Source organism: Limulus polyphemus, unplaced genomic scaffold, assembly GCF_000517525.1.
Source record: "Limulus polyphemus unplaced genomic scaffold, Limulus_polyphemus-2.1.2 Scaffold995, whole genome shotgun sequence".
Taxonomy (NCBI): Eukaryota; Metazoa; Arthropoda; class Merostomata; order Xiphosura; family Limulidae; genus Limulus; species Limulus polyphemus.
Genome location: NW_013666605.1, coordinates 294,535 through 305,976, shown reverse-complemented (window position 1 = coordinate 305,976; position 11,442 = coordinate 294,535). Strand labels below are relative to the sequence as shown.

At 31.7% G+C, this 11,442-nt stretch overlaps 1 protein-coding gene across 3 annotated transcripts in view; it reads left to right on the top strand.

Annotated features, from left to right (window-relative positions):
• The window catches only part of LOC106461595, an 84,712-nt gene that overhangs the window by 56,117 nt on the left and 17,153 nt on the right, over positions 1-11,442 (top strand). For all 3 annotated transcript variants that reach the window (XM_022388605.1, XM_022388606.1, XM_013921438.2), the window contains exon 15: positions 8,930-9,092. In XM_022388605.1, coding sequence (XP_022244313.1) covers positions 8,930-9,092 — 163 coding nt within the window. The remainder of the gene's footprint in view (positions 1-8,929; positions 9,093-11,442) is intronic.

Below are 11,442 nucleotides of genomic sequence, written 5' to 3'. Positions count from 1 at the left end.
GTTTATTCTTTTTGAATACAACTTCGCAATACACTTAATTTCCACAGTCACGCTATAATTCACAACGAACGACTCACGTGCTCGACTCAATTGTCAGTCTCTCTCTCTCTGTCTGCAGTTCAATTACATTGTTACTGTCACATTTTGGTGGTCTTATATACAAGAATACCGCACATCTAGTAAACACTCAAGGCTTCAGGAAGGGACATGAATTTTCTAGAAGTTCGTGACGTGTTACTAGCGTCACGTGACTTCCGCTATCGTAACAGTATTCTACTTCTGTTTTCAAGTATTGACATTTACTTGGCTTAAGCTTTAAATTTGAGTACAAATCTTAACTTTTCTAAGTGTTCCTAGCAGCGAACACTATACATCATCTAAATAACAAAATCATTCCAAATCTTGTAACCGTGATAATACAACATCCATTAGTCTCTAAAATGTTGAAGGGGCATTACATAAGCCAAATGGCATTCTGTTGAATTGGTACTTGCCTAAAGGTAACACAAAAGCAGTTTTAGCTTTATCTTATTCTTCTGTTTCTACATGCCAATACCCACTATGTAAATCCATACCCAGCAAACACAAACGTAGTGATTACATAGTTAACTTAGATAACTTTTAAGTAAAAGTGTGGACTACCAAAAATGTTGTTACTGTGTAGTAATATTATGTAATGGAACTACCAATGTACAATCAATTTGGTATATTAAAATATCAACATGGTACATTCCTATTACCATTCTACTACATTCCCGGCAACTTGATACTACCTTTCATTGTTTGCTACCTCTTCTTAGTACCTATAGAGTACCTTGTTTATACCTTTCATCTCCACCCAGAATACTTTCAATATATTTATTTGCAAAAATAAGTAAGAAGTAATATCATTGATACAATATTAAAAATTACAAAAACAAATTATAAATTTTTTCATCTCTGTCAGTACATCTGAATCAGACTGTGTTGCTGTGAGAGTTGGGATGGGTGTACTGGGAGATTTCAAAGCAGCTCATGCCTGTAAATATAAAAGACAAATTCATTTTGCATTACTGGTGAGTTTTTAGTGAAATATTTTAAAAGCATCAATATAAAATCAGATTTCCAAAGATTAATCATTATAAACACCTGCTAAGTTTATGGCAGAAATGAATATTATGTTTCATGTGATATGAAGCTCAGCCAATGTCGGTACATGACTTAGCAGTAATATCATTGTATTCTCTCTTTTACTTTTGTCTTGAATGCGTTTCAAATTTGGCTATGGTATATTCGGTATATTTTAATTGCTACATTTTATTTTGTATGTTAGTTAACAGTTTTGACCAATACGAGTGCATCACTTTATTTATCAATATATTTACCAGGAACAGGTATTGACCCCGTTTGCTTGGTGCATGGTTAAGAGTTTCTGCCATTTGCAACTCAACCTCAGCATCCTGGCTCTTGGGGTGAATTTGTCTACATGCCTCTATTGAATCATTGCAATTTACAATAACATTGTCATATTTAATAAAGCTAGAATTTCACCTCTATAACACTGGAAAATTCATAAATTGAAGAAAATGGTAGGACTTGATAATATAAATGTGAGAATGAGGTCAAGTATGAGGTATTAAAGTATATCACCTAAAACAAACTTTGTATGTCATTGATATCTTATAAATAGTTTTGTTAATTGTTACCTAACTGACCCTTTCTGAATACTGTTGTTTTCAGTGTACTGACTGGGCTTATTTTCACAAAGCTATGTAAAACAGATAATTATTATTTTTTAAAATAATTACACTGGTAATTTTTACCATGTGTACTGTACCAAAATAATGATCAATTAAAACTGAAAATATCCAGATATACATACTGATAATTATTCTGTACAGTGGCAGGTCTTGGAACGTTCGGTTTTTCTTCCTGCCATTCATGTTGAAGCCAGACCACAGGCAGAAAGTCCCCAACTTTTTAAACATCCTTCGTACAAAATCCCCATCATTGTTCCTTCCTAAGACATTCAGGACGGCAACCTGAAAAATTATGTTACACCATTTTATCAGATGGATGCTTGATTACATATACAAATTGGCATACATTTAATATGCCTAAACTATTTATATGATAATAAATGAAAAAAAATAGGTATTCATTATAGGACTTACAAGTTTTTTTCTGTAGCCTGGGTTTTCTAATAGCTTGGTATAGAATTGTTTCAGGTCTTCCCATGTATCCACTGGTTATTCACCGTGACCTCCACTACTGCCACTTCTTGTGCCTGGGCTTGTGAAACCACTCTCCCTTTACCAGCAAGTTGTTGGAGAAGTTCTTTGTGCTTTTTTTGGTTGGCAGTGATTTCATCCAGCCTCATTAGGACTTTCCACTGGTAGTCTAAAGGAAGAATACAGAACAAGTAACAGTAGCTGCCCAATTAACATAATATTTTGTGTAGATATAACCAGTGTAGCCTTTAACTGGTGATCTGGTCACCCCAGGCCACCAAAAATTGAGGTGGGCTACTAAATCGGACAACTTGGTGCCACAACTTTTAATTGCATTGTATAGAAGTTTATTTTATTGAGCATGGCAATCTGAATGTTGGGGGACTAAGTATTGAAATCTTAAAAATACCAGTATAAACCAATAATCATTTTATATTGTTGTATGCTGATTTATTTTTGAAAAACTTTGAGAATTTTTTTTTGATTGGTTCAATAAGGGTTTGTTTGGTGAAAAGGTCTGTTTATGTTAACTTTATTATTTTATTCACTGTCAATGAAGCTGCTCTTTCTTCCTTCATTATCCCCCATTGGAGTGGCTACAGATTCTACCTCTGAAATATATAAAAAAACAACTTTGTAAATGTTGTTCATTGTGAAAACCAGATTCTTGAGGAAACCCAATTATTTAAGTAATAGTTGTAATAATAATAGTAAGCCTATTTGTATTCTAATTTAAGCATTTGGCCTAATACATGAACATAATGTAAGGCTTAGGTTAAACACTACTTGGTAAATTTTATTTTGCTTTTGACTACAACTCAATGTCATAAACTTCTGAATTAAACTATTTTACTGTTATATCACCAAAGTTATCAAACAACAAAAGAATAAAAAACACCTTTTTAACAAATGAACATGAAAATTGAACATTCAACACAAACACCATAACTAACTATAAAAGGCTTATTCCCACTGACAATTTGTACGAATGCTTTCTCTCTCCTTTTTTTAGCTAGTGATTATAAACCTTCTACAAACTTTATATTGATGTTAGGAAGCATATCTTGTCATTACATACCTTTGGATGATGAAGTATTTATTAGATGTATGAAGATTTGAAGTTGCTCATTCAAGAATGCTGAACAGTTGAAATCTTATTCAAACTTTGTGTAATTAAGCTATACGTGTCATTCCTGAAGTTTTGCAAAACTTTAAATGAGTACAAAGAGATCACGTGGTCGGTCAAATTGACCGAACCTGTGTTGAGAGGGTTAAGCTGTCCTACAGCTAATTTTTACTTACTGCTAGCCTTACCTACTACCATATGCATTAAGCAGTATATTTTTCCTCATTTATATTCAACACTTTTATTAGCACTGTGTGTCTCTTGGACACTTTACTAATATGAGCAGCTATATAAACACCTGCTGCTTCTATTTTGGTAGGTTCAGTTAAAACTTCTACATTTGCCCTGAAGCCATCTACCTCAGATTCAATGATGAATTGAATTCTCACAGGCATTTCAGTTGCTTTAATTAATCTTACAGGCACTCTTTCTATCAAACACTCCTGTTGAGTATGTTAAGCATAGATGTAGAGTCATCTGAGGGGTTTGATATATTATTTCCTTGTCTTAAAGTTTCATTTTCTACTTTACCTTGCCTTACTTTACTTCCACTTACTCTTTTCTTTGTACTACTGCTACTACTAATAACACTTCTGCTAGGCTTAAGAGTTTTTCTTTTATTTTTACTCACTGGATTTCTCTTTGAACACTTTGTACTCCTACCATGACAACTTTGTGGTGTATCGCTATACTTACGAGGATCAGTGCTTTTGTATTTTAACTGTTGATCTTTAGCCTTACTAATATTAGTGTTCAGCATTTGACTGTTAGCTTGTGTCAGCAAGAAGGTATCACCTGTTTGAACTTTTGCACATAAATCTGAAGGTACAAGCCCTTAATAACTTAAATTTACCTCTGGCAAGAGATATTTCAGTGTCATAAGCCCTTAAGAAATCCTGCCCTATAATACAATCTGTTTCTAAATCTATATGCTTACAGATGTCAAACAAGTGTTCTGTCTCTAAATCATCTATTTTCATCTGAACATTATACTTGCCTAACATTTTAATAGGATGTTCTGTTATGAAAGTTCAAATACTTTGAGAAACAATGTCGTATTTTTATTTACTAGTTCTGCAATTAGCATAGAAGATTGAGTGCCCATGTCAACCAATAAAAAACATACTATACCCTCTATTTCTGCTAAAACTACTGGTGACACTTCATTAACACTATGGACACTCAATTTCTTATTCCAAACTGCCAGAATTACCTCTACCAGTAGGGATTACATTTTTGATTCTACCATGAATGTAGAGCTATCATTATTTCTAGGGAACATCCTTATGAAAAATCCCAACCTGTGGGATTTTTCTGTTTTTTACATATAGCAGACATCTGCAGTTTCTGGCTATATGGCCTTTGATTCCTCAGTTAAAACATGCTACCTGCTCATTTCTTTTCTGATAGCAGTTATTTACCAGGTGGCCTATCTTGCCACAGTTAAAGCATTTTAAGCCATCAAGCTTATTCTGCTTCTTTTGCCAGCCTGCTCTGTCATATCTGTTACTGCTTACTATATTTATAGTAGAGTGCTGTGGCTTATGGATCTGTTTTTCACGTAACTCTTCTCCTTCAGCTACTTCAATTAGATCTAGCAAAGTCATGTGAGGCATGTTTGCTTCATTTACATTTCTGTGAGTTACGTTACTGATTAAACCTCTTTCATAATGTGACTTCAAGGTATCTTGTATCCTCAGTTTGTTAGGATGTCTGTAAACTCTGCATATTCTGTTACCTAGTTCTTGTAGCTTATGCCCATAAACTCTTGACTGATTCTCCTCTTTGCTGAGTCAAGCTGTGTATCTGTGTTTATGTATTTCTACTAACATATGTGCTAAATACTGGAAATCTGCAGTTTCTCGAAGTTCGTTATAAGCACTAATGTAATGCTTTGCTTCCCCTGCTGTTCTCAGTCTCAAAATATTTTATTTTTGAGCATCGGTCCACCCTAAAATTATAACAGCTTCATTTAATGAATCTATGAAACATTCTATGTCTTTATCAAGTTTACCATGGAACAACGGTATCATGCTCATTAAGTTCGTAGCTCCACGTAGACCTACTTGTGTGGGTTGATCTGCCACAGCCTCAAAATGTGTGCCAGCCCTTCTATTAGTTCATGGTTGTGCACCCTCACCTGTAGTAGTGTCTATGCCAGAAGTAGCCATGTCTACTTACTTACTTATTACTTAAATCTTATAGTACTTAAACTCATTTACTTTCTTCTTCTCTTTTCATGACTCTAACCAAGCCCCCAGTGGCATGTTTGTGGACTTACAATGCTAGAAATTAGGTTTTGATACCTGTGGTGGACAGAGCACAGATAGCTCCAAATGACTAGCCTATATGGCAGTCCACATTATACAATGTATTTGTTTGTTTGTAATTATGCACAAAGTTTGACTTAATCCAGTTAACAATAGATTTATTCAAAATCCAGGTTACAGTCATGAGTGGAGTACACAAGTCACTTACTTGAGGAAGTTTACAGTTAGAATATAGAACTGACTCAGAAACTGAGATTCAAATCACAAAAATCATTTTAATGCAGTATATTAGAATTCTTGGCTACATCAAGATTACTGATGGTATCTTGAAATATTTCACTGTTAAAACTATTAAATTCTTCAATCTGAGCAGGTAACTGTACTTCAATGAAACTTTCTATAGTACCCATTAAATTACTTAATACTATCAGTAAGTTATCATTTAACACATTGATTAAAAACTGCTCAGCCATACCTTTCATTAATTCTTTAATATTAACACAGTACATTCAATTTCTAACTACATCAATCGACTATCAGGGAGATGGCAATAGTTATTTACACAATACTTGAGTGGGAAATTTTAGACATCTTCAACATTGTTATGGGCTCAGACATAGTTGGATCAGGCAGCATCAGTTTTTTTTCATCCTGCAGCTGGTTGTATGGCTTCTTTACACGAAACAGGAGACTGTAAAGATTTCGGTTGACATACTGGCAGCAGGTCTAATGGCTTCTTATTACGAGTCAGGAGACTGGAATTTAGCCCAAAACGTGTTGTTTTTTTATATACAGATTTCTTTATTATTCTTACAATTCTCCAAATAGTGTACACATCCAACTTGCAAGTAGCTCTCTCACTTAATTGGATGAACTTTGTTGACTCATCGTAATTCTCGGAACTAAAAACAAAAACTAATTCAACAATTGGTTATGATCGAAGATGATAAATTGGCAGCCTATTTGCATGTATTTCTTGTCGTCCTCTTCAGATCAAAGTTCCACCCAGTTTCCTTTTTTAAAAGTTGTTTTCAGTCTCTAATGAAGTTAATATAAACTTTCTCATAGCTATCTCTCTGCTGCTGTGGTATCAGTTTACATATAATTTAAACATTTGATCCTCATTATTGCCTAGAATATATCTTAGTTTATACTTGACATATACATTTCATTTCTTGGTCAAACATTGTTGTGTGACTCCTTGTATGAATTTATTAGGTGTGCCCAACTTTTTTTTGTATTGCATGTGGGTATATTGTACATGGAATTTTATGAAGTTATATTTCTCATTTCTTAAAGCATTTGAAAATAGTGTTAAAAATGCCTCAAAATCTTGCAAATGCTCCATACAGATTTTCCCACTAACCATATATATCCCGATCTTTCCTTAAAACAGGCTGACCCATTGTTCATCAAATAATCTCAATAAACAAGATTCAATGAATACTGTGTTAGTGAATTCAAATTATATGTTCAAAATTTATATATTACATTAAAACATTTGCATTAAAAACTTTAAAATGCAAAGCAACATCTCATTCTTTCAATAAAAATAGTAATACTTACAAAATTTCAATAGATATGTGAACATGCAAAAATTTTTGTTTCTGGTGGCAAGGCATGTGCATCTTGAATTGGGTTAAAAATGAACATATTTAAATAAAATGAGTAGTGGAATAGGAAAATTTACAGGGAGCATGCCTTTTAACAATTTTTTGTGTTATAAATTTGGAGAACCTTAGTGGGCAGAACATAGAAAATGCATTATGCAGCTTTTTAGTTACAAGAAACCAAAAGCAATGATTGTTAAGTTGTTTGTTGATAGATTAGAAATTATAACCTAATTTCATGCATGAATCACAAGGTAAACACAACCATTTTTTGATATATTCATGTGTTGTTCCAGTGAAGTTTGCACTCATTCCCTAGTGAGCTAATCTTTGTTAAAAAAGTTGTCTAACTTTTTTGCTGAAAAGCAAATCTTTCACCTTTCAAATATGTATGCTAGAACATAAATAATACATCATATTCAATAAAATAACTCTATAACTGACTATAACAGTCCTTCTAACTGAGATATAACTAGGTTACAAAAAAGTGTTAAATGTTAGGAGTGCCAACTTCCCTTACTGCTAAGTTACAAGATCAAGACATCTTGTTAACATATATTGCCTAAAATTTCAAAAGGACACTAGAAGCTTGAAATTTAAGATGAGCTCATCTTAGTAGTTATAAACAACTATGTCAAGTAAGATTATGTGGTTTTGAAAACTGCCTTGAAAGTAAGGACAAATGGACAGGACTTCTGTTGTGGGTTGACAAAATATTTATATCTCAGTAAGTGGAGATGGCAGAAAGTTCAAACAGTACATTAGACTTGGAATTGTTTGTAGATTGTGTCTAAAATAAGATAGCGTACGTGTCAGGATTTGGTGTTTTACTATAAATAAGATAGTGTACGTATTAGAGTTTGGTGTTTTACTATAAATAAGATAGTGTACGTGTTAGGGTTTAGTTTTTTATTATCTAAAGGAAAAAGATTGATAGTGCTTGTGTGTCACATGACAACAAAAGTGAAGATGGAGATTTTTTAAACGTTTTTTTTTTAAATTAAAAAATTAAATCTTATATAAAAATTTTAATCATAAACTGCACTCTGATGTTTTGTTTTCTTCTCTGTCATTCACTGTTCCAAGCAGAATGTATATACACCAAGCTTATTTGAGCCATACTGTGTGTTACTTAATAGATACACTTATATATTCCAACTGTTTTTAGTTGTATAAAAGAGAAGAGTTTTCAGATAAAAGAGCAACATAATGTTTATAAAAGCTAATCTTATTGTTATGACAGCGAAGTCACGCGACGCTGGGAGCATGCACGCTGGAGTTTCTCGAAGGATCATGAATTTTCATGGCAACTCTAGTTTGCTCGAGGCACCCTCTTTTTTAGTATATAAGCCTGGCGAGAAAAACCAGCAGGATTGAAGAGATAGATAATTGAGTCAAGCGAACAGTAGGCACCATAAGTAAAGTGTATGAATCACTGTGATTTATAGTATGTTTTACAAAGGTTGTTATGTTTAAATTGACTGTGGAAATTCTATGTATTACAAAGTTGTATCGAAAAAGAATAAACTAGTTGTAATCAAGAAAAGTCTTGTATAGCTGAAGTTCCTCGGAAAGTTCTAAACCTTTTTTAACTTGTGTTCAGACTATTTGTTTTCTGTTTGACTTTTGTGTAGGAAATATTTTCATATAGAATGTTGTAGATCTTGTTTAATCCATTATTTTACTAATAAAAGCTTTGTGAATATTTTTTAGGCATAAAGGGCAGAGAGACTTCAAATGTGGTGTGTGTGACTTCTATGGTTACACCTTTACAGATATAAGAAAACATATAGAGAGGAGGCATTCAGATCCAGTTTCAAGAATTGTTACATGTAATCTTTGTGGGCAGACTTTTAAGAATAAATTACAGTTAAAGGTAAGTCCAACTGTGAGAACATAGAGAGTGGGCTTAATTGGTATCATAAAGCAGGATTGCGTGTGCACGAGCAAAGCTTTGTAGGCTGCTGAATGAGATTAAGATTTTTCCATTTAAAAGCTGACAGACATGTGTAAAGTAAAACGTTTTTATAATTATATTTACTAAAAATATGATTAATCAAATCTTGTAATTATTTTGAATAGTTGTACTATATTCCAAGTAATCCATACAAATATTGATGTATTTATATTTATTTACAAAAGGTACTAACCGTAAATGAAAATTTCATCTTCTTCATGCATTAAGTTTTTCTGGTTCAGTTTTCGTTATTGAGTACCTGAGTGCTATTCAGATTCTATTTAATATCTGATTGATGTCCAAGTATTAAAATGTGAAAGTGAAGCAATATACATTGTAATAAATGGTTATTAATAAATGGTTTGGAGATATTAACATAAATTTTCGGTTATCTGTAAGTATTAATTTTATAAATTTGTTTTTGTTCATATACCATTTTTTTATATATATCTAATTTTTTTTCCACTTCAAACCTAATACTTGGACCCTTAGAGCTAAACACATTAAATTTGCATGCCTTTGCATAAATACTGTTGATCTGTTCCTGCATTTCCAGAGAAATAATAATTACAGTGCATTCTGCGAGATGTTTCGGCACACGTGTCTTCATTACTATTTTAAAATAAGTTCTTAAGTTTCAGTTATTTTTCTTAAAACATAGAACAGTAAATAAAAAAGTAGAAAACAATGATCTCTGCTATTTACAATATTGTAAAATTTCTTTATACTCAGGTTTTGTACTTGCTAAGCCTCAAGATATTTTGCACGTGGACGATATTAAAAAAATAATTTTTGTAGATTTTATATATTAATTTTGAAATAAAAAACTATAAATTACTATACCAGTACCATAAAATTCCACTGTAATTTATCAGGCTTCCTAACTAAGTTGTATTTGAGTCTAAAAAATTTCATTTCTTATCACCCTATTACCATGACACTATTCTTCAAACTTGCAATGGAAAAGACAGCTTTACCCACATAAACACTTGATAAATACTGGCAGAATTATATAGCTAAAAAAGGAGTGCTTTTGATTGGTTATAAATATGTAATTGAGAGAAATAGTGTAGGTAAACAAGTATTTCCAAAAAAGAAAGAGGTGGGCAGAGCCACTGTGGTAGATTTACCAAATATAGTAATATTTTGTCAAATATAAAAGGTAGGAGGTTCTTATTTTATATTCTAGATTGTAAATATTGGTAATTTGAGTTTCTAATTCATAAGAAACATAGACATTGTATTGTGAGTGTCATAAAATGTAATCTCAACAAAAGCGAGAAAACATTGTATCACATGACATAAACAAATTTGTATTTATCAATTTGTTTTTAATATTTACTTTTAAATTAAGAAATTTTCTAATTTTTTGAGAGCTGAGTATGATCAATGCTGCGTGTCAGAGTTATCTGCTCTACTGACTGCCCCTCAAGTTTTTAGATGTGACAATATTCAAGTACTAAATTTTTCTTGCATTTTTATAGCACAATATTTATGTATTGAATTCATTATTATTTTGTGTTTTAGTATTCATGCAGTGGAATATTTTTATGTTGTTTAATGTTTATAGACTGAATTTCTTTCGTTTGTTGATACAATATTCAGTTTTTTTTAATGTGTCACAATATTTATCTGCCATTTTATTAATTATATTTAGTTGTTGTTTTTAATTTTTTATGTTATATTCTTAGACTGAATTACTTCTGTATTTAATAGACTTGTATTGAATTATTCTTCTGGTATAATTCTAGTTTTCACTAATAATTTTAAAATAGAAATGGAATATCAAATACTTTTTATTTAATATACAAAGTCATAACAGACTGAAATACCATAATTTATCTTCAAACATTAGCTTTAGTAATTTCCTTCTGTTGTTGTTGTTTTTATATATAAATAAATAAAATAGTTAATTCCAGTTGGGTTTAAACTGAGTTGTACATGTAACTTTATCTTGAGTGTTTAGTATAAGTAACTTTTGTCAAACAGTTGAGGCTTTTTTAGAACTCAAATTTTGTTTTTTAGCAAATCAGAATCTGTAGATGCTGTGAAAAAAATGCAATGTTTTGGATGTTAGGTTGATTGCCATTAGATATTTACATTTCCTATTATTATTATTATTATTTTGAATTGTTTACACTTCTCCAAGTGAAAGTATTTTCAGTACAGTAGGTCTGGTTTTATTTTATGTAATATTTTAATTTATATTTTGAAACTATGTTATTATTTTCTTATTTTGTTGTTTTTAACTGTTCTAGTTTATTTTGAG